This window comes from Tamandua tetradactyla, chromosome 9 (genome assembly GCF_023851605.1).
Source record: "Tamandua tetradactyla isolate mTamTet1 chromosome 9, mTamTet1.pri, whole genome shotgun sequence".
In the NCBI taxonomy this organism is placed as follows: Eukaryota; Metazoa; Chordata; class Mammalia; order Pilosa; family Myrmecophagidae; genus Tamandua; species Tamandua tetradactyla.
The window spans coordinates 1,865,366-1,885,533 of record NC_135335.1 but is presented as its reverse complement, the minus strand read 5'-3'; the positions used below and the strand labels follow the sequence as shown (position 1 = coordinate 1,885,533).

General features: G+C 67.7%; 2 protein-coding genes across 2 annotated transcripts; both read right to left on the bottom strand.

Moving 5' to 3' along the window:
* Positions 1-3,445: 3,445 nt before the first annotated feature.
* Positions 3,446-5,644, bottom strand: TNNI2 (troponin I2, fast skeletal type). The gene is made up of 5 exons (XM_077114928.1): positions 5,513-5,644; positions 5,304-5,432; positions 5,060-5,149; positions 4,807-4,983; positions 3,446-3,648 (listed from the first exon to the last, which is right to left on the bottom strand). The coding sequence occupies exons 2-5, from the start codon at positions 5,424-5,426 to the stop codon at positions 3,553-3,555; spliced, it is 486 nt and encodes a 161-aa protein (XP_076971043.1). The 5' UTR covers positions 5,427-5,432; positions 5,513-5,644; the 3' UTR covers positions 3,446-3,552.
* A 2,227-nt stretch (positions 5,645-7,871) lies between these two features.
* Positions 7,872-12,921, bottom strand: SYT8 (synaptotagmin 8). The gene is made up of 9 exons (XM_077115344.1): positions 12,840-12,921; positions 10,217-10,327; positions 9,963-10,123; positions 9,437-9,535; positions 9,179-9,346; positions 8,936-9,103; positions 8,734-8,839; positions 8,507-8,640; positions 7,872-8,438 (listed from the first exon to the last, which is right to left on the bottom strand). Exons 2-9 carry the CDS (start codon positions 10,308-10,310, stop codon positions 8,205-8,207), a joined length of 1,164 nt encoding a protein of 387 aa, XP_076971459.1. The 5' UTR covers positions 10,311-10,327; positions 12,840-12,921; the 3' UTR covers positions 7,872-8,204.
* Between the last annotated feature and the right edge of the window lie 7,247 nt (positions 12,922-20,168).

Below are 20,168 nucleotides of genomic sequence, written 5' to 3'. Positions count from 1 at the left end.
GGGGTAAGGGGTGTGGCATGAGTGAGTTTTTTCTTTTTTCTTTCTTTTGCTGGAGAGATACAAATGCTAAAAAATAAATGATCATGGTGCTGAATACACAGCTATGCAATGATGTTCTGAGCCACTGATTGTAACCACATCAAGAATGTTTGATGTTTGTTTACAATGAAAATATTTTTTAAAAAAAGAAATCAATTATTGATCCATGTATTTGCCAATCATGTATCTCTATCAATCAATCATCTACCAATTGAGCTAAACATCTATCCATCTGGAAATCTATCATATATATCTGTCTGTCTGTCTGTCTCCCTACCACCTATCAAACTATCTCAGCATCCATTCATCTATGAATCCATTAGCTGTTTTTTATCCATTGATCGTCTGTCAATCTGTCTAAATATCTCCTGATCCAAGCCTCTGTCTTCCAGCCTTTATCTCTCAGTCTACCTAAACACCGTCACATATCGTCTCCCCACCATCTGCCCCGTCCGCCCTCCATCGATCCGTCCGTCTTGCTATCTGTACCTGTCATCTCTCCCTCCCACCTCACCTAAATTACTCAACCCTGGCCTTCCACCCCTTGTGACTTCATGCTGATTCCCCTAAAAATAGAGATGTTCTCTTACACAACGGCAGCCCTTATCAGCTCAGCGCTTTTGACAGCAAAGCTCCGCTCTTATCTGATGTGTGTCCTTGTGGTATGTTCCCATCCTCAGGGCGGATTTGCTTTGTGGTGGAACGAGTTGTCCCTCTCCCACGCCTGGAATCTGCTGCTTCTCACGGGGCCCCAGTTCCCTGCCGCAGGGGGCCTGGGTACTGGCTGTGCTCTCTGCCCCTCGGCCTCGGCCGGGCACAGAAGCCTGGGTGCACACACATTGGCACAGGCACATAGGCACACCTGCTCATCCTCACCTCCCGCAGCCGGAATCTGGAACAAGTTGTGTCCCTTGACTTCTTCCACGTCTCACGTCCACCCCTCAACCCACTGAGCGTGCTCCCCCACCCCAGCCGGGGCCAGCTGCGACGGCTGGCCGCGTCCCCAGCCCCTCTCTGTCCCGGCGCCCTGGACAGGCCCCATGGGCTCGGCTTGTCCCTCCTCTCCCTCGTCCCCGGCAGAGCCTGCTGGCCACTGCGGCAGTCCTGGCCACACACTTCCGAGGACACCGCGTCCCCACTATGTGCAGACCCCCTGTACCCCGCAGCCTGTGTCGTCTGCCCCACCCCTTCCCCGAGCCCCTTTGATGGCCAAGCACTGCAGCTCCGCTTCGTCCCTGCAGCTCCCTCCTGGAGACCACAGAGATCTTTCTAGAATGCAAGTCTGGCAGGCACAGGAAGTTTCCTGGGCCTCACAGCAAAGCTGAAGTCCTGTCATGCCCCCACCGCAGCAGGGTGAGTTGCGGACTGCAGGCGAGGAGGCCGCACTCCCCAGGAGGGATCTCACGGCAGGCTCACAAAGGGGTCACGGGGTGGGGTCACCCCGCAGGGATGCACAGCAGGGTCACAGAGGGGTCGCACAGGGTCACACAGGGTCACAGCGGGCTGCACGTCCAGAAAGGCCTATGTGAGGACGAGCTGGGCCCTGGCTCCACAGCGAGCATGGCTTGATGTTTGTTTGTTTGTTCCCTCTCTTGCTTCCTTCCTTGAATACCCTAACAAACATCTGCAAACCCACTGTCTAGCCTCAGAACTAGGGCTTCCCCCAGCCCGTGGCCACCCAGGGCCTCTGCGCCTTCTTCCCCGGCCCCTGCCAGGCCCACCCCAGGGGTCCCCACCTGGACTTCACCCCTGCCTGGTCCCGGTTCAGCTGTTCCTGCCTGTGCAGAGGAGGCCACAGCGGCCCTGCCCCTGTCCAGAGCTCCACACTGCCCATGGCCTGTGAGACGTCTGGGCCCCTTCCCCACGGGGCAAGACAGCCCTTCTGCACCCCGGCCACCCTGACATCGGCTCCCCCAGCTCCCAGCCTGCAGGGCTCACTCGGCTCTGCATAGCTGCCACGTGGTCTAGAAAATTCTCTGGCCCCTTTGGTCTGCCTGCGCCTGTGGCTTCTCCCCCTTCTTCAGGCCTCATCTGAGACCCCCCTTCCTTTGTACCCTGTCCCAGGCCAGGTCCCAGGGTCCACTGACCCCACCTTAGCGGTGCCCCTTGTCCCCCGTCACAGCACAGAGCCCCACACCCCTGCTGTGCTTCCAAACCCCAAGGCGGTGACAGAGCTGCCTGACTGGCTCCAAGAGCCCTTGCCTCGAGCCCACTGTCTGCCCCAAATTGGGGCCTGGGCAGCATTCCCCTACAGGGTCTCAGGGAGACAGGAGGGGCAGGCCGGGGCGGAGGGGGGACCTGGTCGCATTCCCGGGCCGGATGGAGGCAGGTGGGGGGCGGGAGTGGGACTGGGCGAAGGCCATCCTGGGCGCACTGACATCCGGCCCTCATGGCAGCCCAAGGCTGCGTCCCCCCACCTCCGGCCCCCGCAGATCAATTGCCCCGACCTCCGGAGGGCAAGGGCAGGGGCCCAGCTGACAGCTGCTCCATCACAGCCCCCTGGGCCCCCGGAGATCTGAGGCGCAGGGCTGACAGCGCGTCCTTGCAGGGACGGCCATGTCCGGCAGCCAGGGACACTGCCGCTGCCTCTGATGTGTGTGACGGGCGGCCTTGGGTGCTGGAGGAAGCGGCTCCCCGTGGGGCCCCGGGGAGGGTGAGCCCAGCTGGGGTGCACAGTGTTTAGAGGAGCCGGGCACTGATTCCGTGTCTCCCTGTGGGCACCCCAGGCTGGGAGGCCGGGAGCCCATGCATCCATTTCCCCGTGCATGGCTGGGGTGCCAGGGCCAGCCAGGCCCCTCGTCACATCCTGGGGGCTCACGTGGGGGACACAGGGTGGGCCTGGGCACAGAAAGGCAGAGTGAGCCAGAGAAGCACGTCAGGGGCGGGGGGCGCATGGGGCTCCAGCTGGGGGCATTGACGTGGCTGCCGGCCTCTGACTGCATCCCGGGGGAGCAGCCTGGGGGCAGGGGGCTGGGGACCCTGTATCGTGGGAGCGTGTGGCCATCTCCCGCCCAGCTGGGGCCTCCTGGGGCTGTGCCCTGTGGCAATGGACAGGGCAAATGGACAAAGGGCTCACCTGGGGAAGCCCGCCGGGTACACGCCACCAGCCCCTCCCATGGCTACCTTGCCGAGGACACGGTGGACACGGCCTGAAGGGGTCCCCCTGCAGCTCGGTGCAGCCAGGGGCAGGCTCCACCTGCAGGGTCTTCCTGGGCGCCCCTGGACCCGGCGGCTTGTCCAGTCCCAGCCCACATGGGGGGGCCTCCCTGGCGTGGCACTGCCCCGTGCTCAGATCAGCGTCTGACGCCTGCCCAGGCCTGACACCCAGGGCGCCAGGCTGAGGAGTCAGGGCCGGCAAGGGTGCCCTGAGGGCAGGCGGGGACTGTGGGCAGCGAGGGACCAGCCATGGGTTCGCATCCTTTATTGACTTTTGGGGTGATACCCCTGCCACTCCGTGGGCGCCGCAGGCCCCTGCCCGCCGTGTGCCCGGGGAGCGGGGTGGAGACAGGGGGCCTAGGACTCTGTCTCGAACATCTTCTTCCTGCCCTCCATGCCCGACTTCTCCTCGATGTTCTTCCTCCAGTCGCCCACGTCACGCAGGTCCCGCTCCTGGGGGCGACGGGGGGCGACTCAGGACCCCACCCCACGGGGGGCTCAGCCAGCAGGGGCCAGGCAGGGTGAGAGGGAGGAGTGAGGTCCAGGTGAGACGGGGTCAGCCCCAGGTGGGGGGGATCAGTCCCAGGTGGGGGGGATCAGCCCCAGGTGAGAGGAGGTCAGTCCCAGGTGAGAGGGGTCAGTCCCAGGTGAGAGGGGTCAGTCCCAGGTGGAAGGATCAGCCCCAGGTGAGAGGGGTCAGCCCCAGGTGAGAGGAGGTCAGCCCCAGGTGAGAGGGGTCAGTCCCAGGTGGGGGGGGATCAGCCCCAGGTGAGAGGACGTCAGTCCCAGGTGAGAGGGGGTCAGCCCCAGGTGAGAGGGGTCAGCCCCAGGTGAGAGGGGTCAGTCCCAGGTGAGAGGGGTCAGCCCCAGGTGAGAGGGGGTCAGCTCCAGGTGAGAGGGGGTCAGCCCCAGGTGGAAGGATCAGCCCCAGGTGAGAGGAGTCAGCCCCAGGTGAGAGGGGGTCAGCCCCAGGTGGGAAGGGGTCAGCCCCAGGTGAGAGGAGGTCAGCCCCAGGTGAGAGGGGGTCAGTCCCAGGTGAGAGGGGGTCAGTCCCAGGTGAGAGGGGGTCAGCTCCAGGTGAGAGGGGGTCAGCCCCAGGTGGGAAGGGGTCAGCCCCAGGTGAGAGGAGGTCAGCCCCAGGTGAGAGGGGGTCAGTCCCAGGTGAGAGGGGGTCAGTCCCAGGTGAGAGGGGGTCAGCTCCAGGTGAGAGGGGGTCAGCCCCAGGTGGAAGGATCAGCCCCAGGTGAGAGGAGTCAGCCCCAGGTGAGAGGGGGTCAGCCCCAGGTGGGAAGGGGTCAGCCCCAGGTGAGAGGAGGTCAGCCCCAGGTGAGAGGGGGTCAGCCCCAGGTGAGAGGAGGTCAGCCCCAGGTGAGAGGGGATCAGTCCCAGGTGAGAGGGGGTCAGCCCCAAGTGGGAGGGGTCAGCCCCAGGTGAGAGGAGGTCAGCCCCAGGTGAGAGGGGTCAGCCCCAGGTGAGAGGGGTCAGCCCCAGGTGGGAGGGGTCAGCCCCAGGTGAGAGGGGGTCAGCTCCAGGTGGGAGGGGGTCAGCCCCAGGTGAGAGGGGTCAGCCCCAGGTGAGAGGCCTGGGCCCCGGCGGCGCCGGCGGACGCACCTTCTCGGTGTCCTCCTTCTTGACCTGCTTCAGGTTAGCCCGCAGGTCCATGCACACCTTGTGCTTTGAACCCAGCAGGGCCTTGAGCATGGCGTCGGCCGACATGCGCACGCGCCGCAGTGGGGGCCTCTTGAACTTGCCGCGCAGGTCAAACAGCTTCTGGTTCATGTCCTCCAGCTGCGGGGGGCGGGGGGAGCTGAGTCCAGCGCCCCGTGACCCCCCGCCCCCGCCCCTGCCCCTGCCCGCGCCTCACCTCCTTGGTGCTCTTTTGGACCCTCATCTCCATGTCGTACTTCTCCTCCTCGGCGGCGTCGATCTTGGCGTGCAGCTGTTTGCAGAGCTCCTGGGGTGGGAGACCAGGGGGTGGGCCCTGACCCTGGCCCTGACCGGCCCCAGCCTCTGGCCACCTGCTTGGCGCTGCCCCTTGGCAGGTGGGGAAACCGAGGCAGTGGGCCGGAAGGTGGTGGCGGCGCGGGGCTGGGCGCGGGGCGGGGTACCTGCACTTCGGACATGGAGCCGGGGATGTGCAGGGAGGGGCAGTGCTCGGCCAGGTAGTTCTGCTTCTCGGTCTCCCGGCGGCCCTCCTCCTTCTCCAGCTCCGTGGCGGCGATCTGCAGCATGACGCTCTGCGGGGTGGGGTGGGGGGCGCCGTGAGGGCTGCAGTCCCTCCCGCAGGCCCCGGCCCCCTCCCCAAGCCCACTCTTACCTTCAGGTGCTGCCTCCTGGCCGTGATGGCCCTGTTGCGTTTCTGTGGGGGGTCAGGGGGCGGGAAGCAGGGTCAGGGGCTCCATGGGGGGCCGGCTGAGCTGGAGGACCAGCCAGGACCTCCAGGGCACAGGCCTGGCCTGCTGACCCCGTCTAGGACGGACAGCCAGGTCCTAAGAACTTGGGGGGTGGGGGTGGGAAAGGCAGGTGAGGCACAGGGGAGGGGTGACCCTTGCAGGGCCTGGGGGGGTGCGATTCCTTCTGAGAAGCCGGGCCACAGCCCCCACTTTCCCTGCCCAGGAAGGCCCAGGCTGCCACTTCCTCTGTCCCGTCAGGGCCGGTGGGGGGAGGCTGGCTTCGTCTCTGTGCATCAAAGACTTGAAGCTCTGACCTCTGACCTCCACGGAGTTGGGGTCCCAGCGCCCCCCCACCTCTCACTCCCCTTCTCCAACCAGGTACTCACCTCCTCACTGTCCGGCGAGGTCGGGGTAAGAGAAGGAGAGGAGAGAAGGGAAAGATCGGGTCAGGCCAGGCCGGTGGGGAGCAGGAGAGGGTGGGCTGGGAGAGGGTGGGGTGGGCAGGGGTAGCTGCTGGGGAGATGCAGAGACCCCACCCCCGGGCATCGCGCTGGGCACCCCACTTACTCCCCCATCCTGAGATCGTGAGCTCAGATCCTGTGTGGAGAGAAAGGCAGGGGTGTCAGGCCACAAGGGTACAGCCGCCAGGCCAGCAGTGAGGGGGTGCCGCTGCCCCCCTTCCCACCCCGTGCTCCCCCTCCTCGCTCCCTCTGCAGAGGGGGATGTCTTGGAATTCCCCGGGGTGGGGGGTAAGAGGAGAAAGTGCTCCCGAGATGCCCAGGGCAGGGCCTGGAGGAGCTGCAGCTGTCTCCGAGGGGGGTGTGGCGGGGGCACCCGGGGGGGGGGCCAGCACAGGTGGCCGCCGAGCAACAGATATTTTTAACCCCGCTTCCTTGGCTACCGGCCGAAGTACAAGAAACTTGCTCCCCGATTCAGCTTGGGGGCCCAGCTCTTGGGGTCCCTCGACCCTCAAAACCAGTGTCCCCAGAAGTGAGATCAGACCACCAGGGGCTGCCCGGACCCCTGCCCCGCCCCGCCAGCATCCCCAGGTGTCTCTTCCCCCTGCGTCCCACTCTGTGGGAGCCCCCTGAGGGGCTGCTGGCCGCGGCCCCCAGGCCCCCACCCAGGGCGTCCTCCTGCAGGCCCGCCTGAGTGCCGCCCGCGGCCTGGCCTGACCGGCCGGGCAGGGCCTCACCGAGAGCCTGTGCTGCAGAGCTGGGAGCAAGGTCTGGCGGTGGCGAGTGGGCTGGGGGGCCGGGGAGGGTATAAATGGCCTCCCCCCAGCCAGGCCCCCGCTCGGAAAGGGCATGTAGCTGCCCCAGGCCAATGGGGACAGAGAGAGCCGGCGCGCGGCCCCCCAGCTGCCCGGGCCGCGGGCTGGCCACGTGCTGCCACCCCATCCAAGAAGTCTTGGTGGGGGGAGCCGAGGCGAGCAGAGCTATTTAGGGCCCAGTGACGAGTCCGAGGAGCCTTCGCTGTTCTCCAAGGAGCCTGGGGACACGGCGCACGTGGCTTTGCTGGCCACCTCGCCGAGGCTGGACACACGTGGGGCCGCACAGCCTCGCCCCAAGTCAGCCCTGTCCACCCTCACTCGGGGTCCCGATCACACTTTGCCCCATGGCCTCTGTCCGGCCCATGGCAGGGGACTCCCGGTGGCGTGTTGTCCTGGGGGGCCCGCCCCCCAAAGCCTGGGCCCTCAATGGGTTATGTTCCACCACAGCCCACCGAGCCCCGCAGCACAGCTGGCCGGCGACCCCTTCTCCAAGCCCAGCTCCCAGGCTGGACCCCCAAACGCGGCCTCGGGCCTGGGGCCCCGGCGGGGGGCTGATATCACCTGCCCGCCCTGGGAGCAGGGGCCAGGCCCCCAGACATGCCTGCTGAGCCCCCTCCCCAGCCGTGCTCGGTACGCCCAGCCTCGGCCCCACACCTGGGCGGCTCGGGACACGTCCTCCGAGCCTGGGAGCACGGGGAACCTCTCCCTGACCCCGGGGCCCGCGCCACCGCCCCCCGCCTGCGTGACTTGGCACCGTCTGCGCGCTGCGGCGCGGCCCGCCCTGCCGGCTCGGGGCTTCTGGGGCGTAGGCAGGATCCGAGGCGGCGGGCGCAGGAGGCTCTGCAAACCCTAAAGCTTCCAGATGTGCGGGATTAGGAGGCCTCGGCCCCCGGGCCCCCGCGCCGCTTCCGAAGGCCTCTACTGCCCCCTGCTGCCTGCGCGGGGCCCAGGCGCCTGGGTGGGGGGGCCCTCCCTCCGCCACCACCCCCCACCGCCGCCGCCGCCCCCTTGTCCCCGCGTCTTCGCGGCATCCCACCCCCTCCCAGGGCCGTGCCTGCCTCTCCAGACCCTGCAGACATGCCCGGAAGGGGCAGAGAAGGGTCTGGGGACTTTGCGGCCCCCACCCCAGGGTCAGGCCTGAGATAGAAGCCCCAGGGCAGACTCAGCCTGGAAGGGAGAACCTCCCTGCCCTTGGGAGGGGGCTGTTCTTGCAGGGAGCCCCCTCCTCAATTCTGTATTGTCCCCCAGGGCTCAGGAAGGACAGGCAGTGGAGGCAGCCGGAGATGGCGTTTATTCGACCAGGTCCGCCAGGCCTGGCAGGGGAAACTGAGGCTTGGGTGCTCTCAGGAGCGGGGCAAGGGGAGGCGCCCGCGGGGCCTCAGGCCGAGGACCCGGTCTACCTCGCTGGGGGGCCGCAGGCGGTGCCACTGGGTGCTGGGGCGCCGGGCGTGGGCCAGCATGTCGGCCCAGTGTTGCAGGGGCTGGCCGGAGGCACGGGCACCCAGCAGCACTTTCCCCACGGGCTCGGTCCGGAGCTGCGGGCCACGGGCGCACACGGCCAGCACCAAGTCCACGCCCTGTGAGGAGGCGGCCATCAGCTCGGCCCGGGCCGTGGCCCCCGCCCGCCCGCCTCCCCGGGGCCCACCTGGAGCTGGGCGACGGGCACGCGGAAGGCAAAGGCCTCATTGAAGTAGGGGGCGGCCGTGGCCCTCCTGGCGGACGTTCTCCGCTTCTTCCAGGGCCTCTGGTTCAGCAGCAGCTGGACCTTCACATAGGGCGCTGGGCGGGCACGGAGGGGCGGGGGGCACTGGGTCAGAAGCTGGCGCAGGGTGCTGGGGCCTCTGCCCACCCCACGGGCTGCACGGGCCTCACCTGCCAGCCCCGGGCCCAGGCCGCGGGCCTCCAGCACCAGCACGGTCAGCCGGCCCGCGCTGGGCACGTACCTCAGCGAGAAGCACAGCTCGCCGCTCGGCTCCGGCTGCCAGGGGCACGAGGGGGTCTCAGCGCGGGGGGCTCCACCGCGCGGCCCGGGCCCCCTGCCTGCTCTGCCTCCCCCGGGCCCCCGTGGCCTCACCTCGACGGTGCCCGGTGGGCCCAGCTCGTGCCAGCGCTCCAGGACGTGCCGCAGGTCCACCGAGGCCAGGGGCAGGCGCAGCTCGGCCAGCGGCGTGTGCGCGGAGAAGCGCCGGGAGGCCAGGAGCTGCACCAGCAGCACGGTCCGGGGCAGCGCGGTCGGAGGGACCTGCGGGGCCGGTGCGGGGGGTCAGCGGGGTTCCCTGCCCGGGCCTGGCCGCTGCCCCCGCCGGCCGCGCCCCACCTGGAAGCTGCAGGTCTCTTCGAACACCGGGCTGAGCGTGCCTCGGTGCACACGCGTCTCGTGGCTGGGGCCAGCCGGGGGGCACAGGCTGACGCGAGCGTAGGGGTCAGCCGTGTGGCCGGAGCCTGGGGCCTGCAGGCCAGTCGCCTGCTTCAGGCCCACCCTGACCTGGGAGAAACGGGGGGGTCTCAGCGGAGGTGCCCCCTGCCCCAGCCCGCCCTCCCCAACCGCCAGCAGTGTGGCAGAGTGGGCCCTCACCTCCTGGCTCGCAGGCTGGTACTCCAGGGACAGCTGCAGGCGCCCCCACTGCTGGAGGCCCCCCAGGCCGGGCTCTAGGCCATCCACATCTGGCTGCACCTGGGTTGGGGAGCGGGGCAGGAGCAGGGGCAACCGAGTCTGCTGAGACACTGCCCCTGTCCAGTCCCAGACTCCAAGGTAGCAGCTCCCCCGTGCGGTTCGAGGCACCCCCCCACACACCACCACAGGGCACCATCAGGGCTCACTGCCGCACCTCAGCTCCGGGAGACCAGCCAGAACGGATGGATCTGCCCCAAACAGGGCTCCGGTTGCACCACTACCTCCCTCAAGAACCTGCCATGGCTCCCCATGGCCCACAGACCAGCTCCCGGTTCCAGTGCCCAGGGCCCTCGGGCTCTGCCCCAGCCGCCTTCCCGGTTCTCCCCTCCCCTTGGCGCACCTACTTCTGCCCGCTGACCCGCCCCCAGCCTGAGCCCTGCCAACCAGGCAGCTGGCTGGCACCGGCCGGGCACACAGCGCTCCTCACCGCGTGGGCAGTGGTGGCACCCCTGGCACTGCCCAGGCTCACAGTCTCCTTGTCTCTGGACTTTGTCCTGGGGCGGCAGCAGCGACAGATGACACAGAGGAGGCAGGAGACGATGAGGACGCCGGCAGCCCCAGCAATGGCAGCGAGCACCCAGGAGGGCCCTGGGGAGTGCAGAGAGGGCCTGAGCTGCCCCCACAGACGGTCACCCCCCTACGCCCGGCCATCCCCTGCCCCTCTGGGGTCCCAGGACTCACAGGGGATCCAGGGGACGAGGGCTGGAACGGACCCGGGCAAAGCTGTGGTGTGAGCTGGGGGCAGGGTGCCGGGGGAATCGGGTGGGGGTGCCATCTTCCTGCCCTCCTGGCCTGGAGGAGTCAGCCCAAGAGCCGGGGTCACCTATGTGGCTGCCCCCTCAGGGCCCTGCCTGCCGCCCCATCTGCCCAGCTGCAGCGGGCATGGGGACTTCCCCGGGCAGGGAGGCAGTCCGGCATGGCAAGTGGCAAGTGCTCTGAGTGGAAGCCAGAAGGGAGGCGCTGGGTCCCGGGCAGCGGGCAGGCCTGGCCTCCTGGCCACCTCCACATCAGACCCCTGGCCCCAGCCAGTGGCCCGGTCCTCACCAGCCCTCACCACACAGCCCCACACGCCCAGCCCCTTAGCAGCCTGAGGGCTGGCACCAAGCCTCCTCCTCCAGGAAGCTCCCCAGCTGGCCCCTGTTTAGCCATGGATGGACAGTCCCTGACTGGCAGTGGTCCCTCAGGGGCCATTCTGTCCCTGTCCCCACCTCTCAGGGCCCACCACACTAGAGGTCACACAGGTTCACTGTGGGCATGGGGTCCAGGGCTCAGGACAGTTTGGAAGCTCGGGTAGGGGACTCCCAAGGATCGGGGCTCTGGGGGGTAGGGTGGCGAGGCGGGGGGCCGGCTGCAGGTGGAAGCTCGTCAAGACAGGCCTGGGCTGAGGGTGCTTTCCTGGCACGGGCGCAGGGCCAGCAGTGCCTGGGGACGCGGGCGCGGTGGGGGCAGGTGCAGGCAGGGCGGGGCTGGGAGCGGCTGGAACATTCCTTGCGCGCTGACTCAGCTGCCCAGACTCGCCTGCCTGCCTGCCCGGCCACCCCTTGGTGTGCGGGTGGGAAGGAGGGAGGGGCTGCTCCCACCTGCCCGGGGGGCCGGGAGGGAGCACACCTGGCCAGCTGGCCCCTCCCACTGCAGCAGGGAGGCCACGTCTGCTGTGACCCCAGGCCCACGGGCATCTCTCTTGGGGCTGGCCTCTGCCAGCGGGAGTCACAGCTCGGGTCCCCAAGAGCCCATGAGACCCTCGCTGTCTCCTAGCCCCTCCTGGCTTGGGGGTCTGGCCTGAACACCCATTCCAGGTACGCGCAGCTGCCCAGCCAGGGTCCCTGCCCCCTACAACTGGTGCCCAAGCATGGAAAGGGGCAAAAGGGAACTCCAGCATATTCCAGAGATGACCTCCTCCCAATACACACATCTAAGCCCCTCCCCCATGGTCTGGAGGGGCGCAACACCCCCCGAAACCCAGGACAGAAAAGTACCCCAAAAAGGGGCCCGGGGGTCCTGCCCCCAGCAACGTCGACTTCTCGAGGGGCTTCCCGCCACCACCCCTGGGATGCACCCCGTGTGACCGGCCTGCCCTGAGGCTGCAGGCACAGCGTGGGGGGCCCTGGCCTTCCTGGGAACTGGCAAACAAGGGCCCCTCGTGTCCCATCTCTTGCCCGGCCCGGCCCATTCAGCCGGCCCCCGGACCGAGCCCAGGCCCCCTCTGCTGCCCACGCGGGCACCCAGGGTGTCTTCCACGCACCCTGGAATTCGAGTCGCTTCCACGGGTCCTCACGGTTTGGAACTCGGGATAAGCCATTGACACAGAACCTCCAGCTTCACATGCGTGTGTGACAGCGGTCCCTCAGGACCACAGGGGCTGCCCAGAAACTGGGCTGGGGGGACCCCAGGGACGCTGGCTTCCAGCTCCGGGGGCGGGGTGCCCAGGAGACGCAGGGTCCCCCAGGACGGCCAGGTCCCCGTGGTGGTCAGGGCCAGGCTTCAGGCAGCCACCAGGTGGCACTGTCCACTCCCTCGGAGCCACCGCAGCTTCCAGCTTCCAGGCTGGGGGCTCCAGGAAGGTGCCCAGGGGCCCCGGTTGGGACACATGGCCCCAGACGCCACTCCTGGCTGTCCCCGACCCCAGTAATGCCAACCCTCCTTGCCTAAGGCTGCCTCCTGGGAAGTAACTTTTTGGACAAAAGGCAGGAAGTCCTTCCTGCTGTCTGACTTCAGTAGTCTCTCATCTATGGCCTTGCTGGAGGAAGCCCCGTCTTGGTGATAAAACCGTTTTTCCCAGGGAAGGGACACAGGCGTCTTGCCTACATCAAGCCCCTGGCTCGGGCACCCCTCTGGGGTCTCCTTCCCCGTTGCTCAGTGGGTACTCTGCCCTCCTCTCTCAGAGCAGAGGCAGCCTCCTCGCTGCCCAGGGTGTAGCCAGCCCAGCTCCCCTCTGCTGTCCCCTGTCTAACATGCTCCCTCTTCCCCATCCTGCTCAGCCTTCAAGGCCTGTGTAAGGCCTGCCTCCTCCAGGAAGCCCTCCCTGATCACCCTAGGCCCCTCAGGCTTGTCCTGCAGTTCTGTGCTGGACCCCACTCCCAGAAGCTGGCTGCCCTCTGGGCGCCCCCATCGGCCCAGGGCTGGACACTTATTACGGACTTGCTACTTGACGCCTGCTGGAAAGTCCTTCCTGAAGTCTGACTGGGGCGCTTTGTGCTACCACGGTGGGGTTTCTCTGGGCCTCTGCTGTCGTCCGGAGGAGCCTGACTTCCCCAGAGTCAGAGGCGGCAGCACCCCGGCCCCCTGCCCAGTGCCACACGCTCACCTGACGGCAGCGGCTGCCTGGGGCCTGCCCGGCCTGGGCCTTCCTCTCGGACCCTGGCACCCGTGGCGGCGCTGGCACCCAGCTCCCACGGCCGGAGCAGGGCGTGCACTTGGCCGAGGGGTGGGGAGGTAGGGCTTCGGGGAGCCCCACCTCATGGCCGGAACTGCTGGCCCTCAGGAGCCAGGAACTCCCTGGAGGAGGCCGGTCCCTCCCGGGCCGAGGACCCGAGCACTCGAGCCAGGCCCACCTCTGCGTCCCTCATGGCTGGGGTGGCCGGAACCCTACCAGGGACTTTGCACATGGGTGACAGGCTCTTCGGGCTGACTTTTGGGGGGGAACAGAGGGCACGGCCTGGCCTGCACTTGGCCTGAGAAGGGTGGGTGCCCGGGGCGGGCGGTCCGAGTCATAGGGGAATGTCTGGATTTGGGGGGGCAGCTCAGAAACTGTTGGCTCCAAGGGAGGCCTAGGGCTGGGCAGGCAGGGTGACCGGGCACTGCCCCCGGGGTTACCCAGGCAGCTACACTTGCGGGTACCAGGGCCCACTTGGCCCTGCTGCTGCCCCAGCTCCTGGCACCCAGAGAAACTTGGGGTGATTCCAGCTTGGCCTCTGCCTCTGGCTGGGCCAACCTGGTACCCTGAGTTCCTCTTCTCCCAAGGTGGAATGAGAGCCAGTGGCGCAGAGGCCTGGCTTCAGTCCAGCCTCAGTGCCCCTGCTTTGAGCAGGACCCGTAACTCCAGCCGGTATATCTGGATTCCAAGGAAGTCTCACCCCTGCTCCAGTACCTCCTGTGCTGGGGTGTCTCTGAACCCCTTATCTGCAGCCACGTGGACGCATGGCTGGTTAATGCTTAACAGGAGGCCTGGCCGCAGGACCTGACGGGAAAGGCCTCCAGGCCCCGAGGATGCTTTGGGGCGATGGCAGGTGGGACCCGGGCACGTGGCGAGTGGGCACATGCCCTGGCAGGCCCCCACACGAAGGGCCTCGGAAGAGTGGGTGTGTACAGCCCTGTGGGTGCACGGCAGCCCCTGTGCAAGGACGAGCTGGTCTCCCAGTCCAGCCAGTCCACGAGAGGTGGTTTGCAGAGGGCCAGCAGCTGCCCAGGCACCATCGGGGGGCAACGGGCGGGGCGGGGTATGCACCCAGGGGAGACGTGCACATGGGGTCCCCCAGAATGGAGCGGGGTGCTATGTGCGCCGTGTGTGCTGGGCCCCCTCTGTGGGGGGCTTTGTGCCTCCCACAGGCAGGGACGCCAGCCTGGCGAGACGGGAGTCTGAGGCCCCCCGGCAGGAAGGAGAAAACCACACGGAGCTGGCAGCCCCAGGCCAGCCCCGCGGCCCCTGAGAGGGACTTGGCAGCCGGCGGCCGCAGGAGACCCTGGCGGGGCTCCTGGACGGGGGTGCTTCCTTTGAGGCCGCCTGGGGAGCGCTCGCGGTTGGAACGCATAGAGCGCGCTGGCTTGTGGGGAGGGGGCTGCCGCCCAGGCAGGGGGATCATGCGGCCGTGGTGGCACGTGTGTGCCTCGGCCGTGCTGACCCCGTTCAACGGCCGAGTTGTGGGGTGCGCGGCCCTCTGTGGTCTGGGTGCTCTGAGCTCCTCTGTGTCCAAACCTGTGTGCACCCATTCATCCCTGATTTAGGTTGGCTATGCCCTCTCGGTCCAGGGAGGCTGCCCCTTAATCACCCGGTGTCTGGGGAGGCTGCCCCCATCACCCGGTGTCCGGGGAGGCTGCCCTTATCACCTGGTGTCCGGAGAGGCTGCCCCCATCACCCGGTGTCCGGGGAGGCTGCCCTTATCACCTGGTGTCCGGAGAGGCTGCCCCCATCACCCAGTGTCCGGAGAGGCTGCCCCTATCACCCGGTGTCCGGAGAGGCTGCCCCCATCACCCGGTGTCCGGGGACACTGCCCCCATCACCTGGCATCTGGGGAGCTCAGTTCCTTCATGCTGGTTCCGGGGCATCAGCCCTCCTATGCTGAGAATCTGGGCTGTGTGTCTGACTGACCTGGATTTCCAGGTGGTGGGAATCCCATTCCTCTGATCAACTGGGCAAATTACACCCCATTCATCTCAAGCCTGGGACCACATACCCACCATCTGACGCCCTGCGTGGCCAGAGACCTGCCCATTGGACGGCAGTACTCGGGGCTCCGTGGTGGAAGATTGGGGTGCTAGCAGGCATCAGGGTCCCTCCTGGGCCAGTCCCTGCCTTGGCCTCTAGGCCCTGGTGGCCAGCGCCTCGCTGGTCCATGGCGTGGGAGTCTCCATGCTTGGCCTCCTGGCCCCTTCCCCGGTCTGTCTGTCTGGGGTGCCCCTGCTGTCAGAACGAATGAAGGAAAGCAGCCTTTGTCCCACAGCCACAAGTATGGGACACGCCCTGTCACCTGAGTACCTGAGCCTTCTCAGCAGCACCAGGCAGGACATGCCCTCAAGGCCTGAGCACGGGGCGCCTCTGCTCCAGGGCCCCCAGGCTCCTGGACAGCCCGAGCCTGGCCCCGAGGCCCCGTGGCTGTGCGGCACGTAGGCTGTGTCCTGCCTGGCCGGCGGTGGCGCCACGTTCCTGCGGTTTGGACACCCCGTGTGGCGTCCCATCCAGCCTTGTCCCTCTCTGTGGGCCATTCATCTCGGCTGGCCGCCACCCACGGGGCTGGCCAGGTGCAGGGGGCACTCCCTGTGCCCGCAGAGAGGCAGCCCCCAGACAGCCACCCAGCGCCGTCCCCGTCCCCACTGGCCTCTGGGCACCGCCGGCTGCCCCACTGCCTGCACTCCCCTCCCGGGGGTCCTGAGAGCCCCTCAGCTCTCCTGAGGGCTGGACTCTGCCCCGCGAATATGCCAGCGACATGACCCATGGGACTGAGCCTGGGTTTTGCGGCCATGTGCCCCCTCGTGTCAGCACCATATGGCTGGGACCCCTCATCCGGATTTCTGGGTGCTATGTACCCCAAGGAATCAGAAAGCCTGGACATTCTAGTCTGCGCTGGGCACTGGGCACCACAGGGCCTCCCCCAGCACCTCTACGGACCAGGTGCTGGGTATCCGCCTCGCTCCACCCACGTCCCAACCTCCCCCCACCTGTGCTGGGCCCCCTACCCAGGCCCACAGCCCTGCAGAGCCCAGCCTCAAGGTTCCCAGTCTGGGCAGCGTCGGCCCACCCCTCCCGAGACCAAGGACTGGGGCATGGGGCTGTCACCCCACAGCTGCCTTACTCCCCAACTCCAGGGTCTCTGTGTGTTCCGTGCCCCAATTCTCGGAGCACCTTCAGCCCCACCCATGGTGCTCCCCACGTCTCCCTGTGCCCTGGCGCCTGGGGAGTCCCGTCCCAGAGGCATCCGGCAGCTGGGCACGGCGTGGATGCGCTCACGTAGGCCGGCCCTGGGGCCCCCAGGTGGCCCGTTCCAGATTCCACTGCGTCTTTGGATGCCCCGCGCCCCATTCCCGGGCGTCTGGGCCTGGGTGGACCCCATTCATCCTTGTTTGGGGTCTCTGTGCCTTAGTCACCGCGGCGCCGGGCAGGCTGTGCCTCGCCCGCCCAGGGCTCGCAGACAGTGTGTGCTCTGTGCGCCCGGCTCCGGGGAGGGCCCTGTCCGGCCGGCACATTCCAGGGCTGGCGGGCGGCCAAAGCAAACCCCCGGCCCGCCAGCGCGCGCAGCCGGGGCCGGGGGCAGGGCAGCCAGGCAGAGCGGAGCGGGCTAGCTCGGCTTGGGGAGAGGCCATCAAAGCCCGGCCTATGTGGCGCCACCCTTCAAGCCAAGGGAGGCAGGGGCCCGGGGTGCCCCGCCCGTGACAGAGCAGGACCCCGACCCCTTCCCTGCACCGGCCGCAGCCTGAATGCCCAACTTGTCAGAGGCCGCCCGGGGCAGGGTCCCAGGTGGGGGCAGCTGGGGCCAGGGCCAGGCCGGCGAGGGGAGGGGCCGCCTCTGGGAGTGCTGACTCCCACCCCAACTCCCTTTTGGGGTGGCGCCGGCTCAGCGGCCCCTCAATCCAGCCCAGAGCTCAGGAGGGTGTACAGGAAGCCCTCCTGCCCTCAGCAGTTTCTGGGTGTTGGGAGAGTTGGTGCAGCTTTCCACAGGCCCGTGTGGGATGGGGAAGCGGGACCCACTGTCTGGGCCCCCATGTGGGTGAAGAGTGGTCCAGGGTCTCAGGGAAAGAGCGGGGCTGACTCGGGTTCCCTGGGAGCCTCTCTGAGCCCCTCTCAGGGTCCCCAGAGGGCAGGTATTTCCCTGTGGGTCGGAAGCCACTGCCCCCCACCACTCCCCTTGACCATGCTCTTCGTGGACCCTGAAATTGCCTGTGTCCTGTGCCTGGGCCTTGGCAGGAGCACACCCCTGCCCACTCTGCCCAGCCCGGCCCTCGTCCCGCCGCACTCCTGCTCCTCTCTTCTGCGCCGGGAGACCCAGGCCTGTCCACTGGCCATCTGCTCCCACCCTCACTGCCAGCCCCCTGCCTTGTGCCCCGCCAATTCTAGCTCAGTGGCAGGCCCGGAAGTGGTTCAGCAACTGAGCCCCGGTTTCTGGCAAGCTCACTGGGATCCCCTTTGCAGCAGGTGTCAGGAGCTCCCTGCATCTGGGTGCTGGGGCCCTGCTGAGCCTGTGCCTGGGGGCACTGGCGGCCGTGGGTTGGGGGCCGGGTCAGCTCCACCGGTAGTCCTGAGGGTGCTGCCAATTCGTGGAAGGGTCACACCAGAGCTGACTGGCCCTGTGCCGGCTCCTTTCTCAGACCTCTTTTGGGAGACTGGGCCGGGGGCTGCCGGCTCTCCTCCCGGGTCCCCAGGTGATGGGCGTGTCTGGTCCGACTCGTGACACCGGGTCCATCCTCACGCGGCCCCGGGAGCGGTGCTCGGGCTGCGGGGCGGGATCAGCTGGGTTCCGGGCTCCCCCTGCCGTCTGCCCGCGCGCCTGGCGCGCCCCGGCCCCGCCCCTGGCCCCGCCCCGGCCCCGCCCAGCCCGGGGCTGCTCCGCCCCGCCCCCTGGCCCCGCCCCGGCCCCGCCCCGTCTCGCCCCGGCCCCGCCCCTAGCCCCGCCCCGCCCGGGGCTGCTCCGCCTGCGCCCGCGCCGTGGGCGCCCCCTTCCGGCCGGCCGCGGCCTCAGCCGAGCCCCTCTCGCGCCCGCCACCGCCGGCCCCTCCCAGGGACCCGTGTGTGCCCCATCGCCGCACGGGGACCCGCCTTTCTGGATAACTGTCTGCCCCCTGGTCTGTGCAGAGGTCTCTGGACTGGAGCCCCTTCCCCACCCGCCCCCGCCCTGGAACGCCCCCCGCCCCAGGTCTGCTTCAGCTTCCAGGTGTCCTATGTCCGTCCGCCCCCCACCCGGACGGCCACCCAAGCCCTGGCGTCAGGCACCCGAAGGCCACACGCCACAGCCGAGCCCAGGGGCAGCGAGGGCAGGAGGGCTCAGCACGCGAGGCGAAGGAGACCAGGCGCCTTCGGATGGTGGCCGGCCCGCGGGAGGAGATGAGAAACTCGGGGTCTTCGGCCGGGTTCAATGGGGGTCAGCAGAGGACTGCGGGGGCAAAGGCGACTAGCAGGACGCGGCCAGCGGCTGGAGGGGCGCAGGAGAGGCAGAGAGCAGCGGGGATGGGGGGGCTTCAACAGGCCTGGGAGGGGGTTGGAGGCCACTGGTGATGGCAGTAAGGGGGTGCTGAGGGGTCTCCTTCTTGCACCCCCCGCAGGAGGTAGGTTCTGCACCCAGGCACCTCAAGTGGCACCCCTCCCCTCTCTGGGGGCACACACGTGCACATGCGCACACACTCACTTGTACACACACACACGTGCACACTCCCTCTTTCAAGGGGAACTGCAGCCCAGGAGCAGAGGCTGAAGCCAGCCCCAGGTGGCGCCCCTCTGCAGCCAGCTCCCTGCACCCACCCTGACCCCTCCAGCTGCCCTCTCGGACCTACCTCGAAGCATCCCAGGTCTAGTTTCCAGCCACATAGTCAGTTCCTCGGTGGCAGACCCACGCACACGTGGCAGTCACAGAAGCCACCCTTGCCCCGGGTCTGGGTGTGCCCCCAACCCCCTCTCCTGCTGCCTCCCCAGGGCCAGGCTGGCTCAGGTGGGAGTGCACTGGGGGCCCTCAAGAGCCTGGACCCCTCCCGCCACTGGGCCCACTGGTCACTCTCACATGAGCCTCTCACCCAGCCCCAGCCCCCCCACACCCCTGCCTGGCCTCCTCGCCTGCCCCCTCCCAAGTACCCAGTCACCGCTGGACAGGGAGCCCCAGTGACCCGGAACCTCAAGGAAGGGCCAGTGCCACCCTTCTGTCCCTGGTGGGGTGGGGGGTAGGTGGGATTTGGGCTCCAGGACTCTGCTGAGCAGAGGGGTGCACAGGGCTCTCTGATCTCAGGGGAGGCTGACCCTGCACAGGCTGGAGTCTCAGCTGGGGCCAAGGGTGCTTCCCCAAGAGGGGGTGGTGTCCAGGTCAGACCTCAGAGGCCAAGGGGGTATTTGCTGGTGATAGGAGGTGGGGGTGGGGGGACAGAGAAGGGTGGGACAGGATGGGGAGGGGGATGGAGGGAGACAGAAAGGGGTAGAGAGGGATGGTGAGGGGCAGGAAGAGATGGAGAGGCATGGAGGGGTTGGAGAGAGGGGAGGGTGTCAGGGAGAGGGGAATGGAGAGGGATAGAAGGGGGCAGAGAAAGACAGACTGGGACAGAGAGGGACAGTGGGTGGAGAGGGGCAGAGATTGATGGGATGTGGAGGTGGGGGTAAGGGGGCTGGAAGGGAACGGAGCGGAATGCACAGGGCAGGTGGTGGTGGGCAATCCAGGTGGAAGGAAGAGCACGTGCAGGGCAAAGAGGCAGGAAACAGCCCCCCGCCCATAGCCCCTTCCCCCCAGGCACCCCGCTGGACCCCCTGCTGCTCGCCCGCTTGGTGCCAGCAGGGTCAGGGCCACGGAGTTGGCAAGAAGAGGCGAACAGAGGCACTGCTGCCGAGGAGACATCTTCACAGCCAGGGGCCACAGAGAGCAGGGGTGGACACCCGCCCTTGCACCCCTGCCTGCCCAGCGTGTCCTGCAGAAAATGTCCTTGGATCAGTGGCTCGAGGCCTGGAAGGGTAGGCGTGGGAGGTGCTGCTGGCTCAGGGGCTTCTTCATGCCCTCGAGCCACCCCCATGGTGCCACCAGTCGGTCGCCTCGGGCTGCCTGCTGTGGCCGGAAGCCGGGCCTGCTTGGATCATTTTAAGCCACCCCCTTTAGCCCGAATGTGGCAGAGCTGCATGGGAGCGGGGTTGAGGCTGGGGAAACTCCCCCCACCACGTATCTCCGCCAAATGCATTCCCCCTTCTCCCTGGAGTCCCAATGAAACAGGCATGTGTCCTGGTGTGCATCCTTTGGAT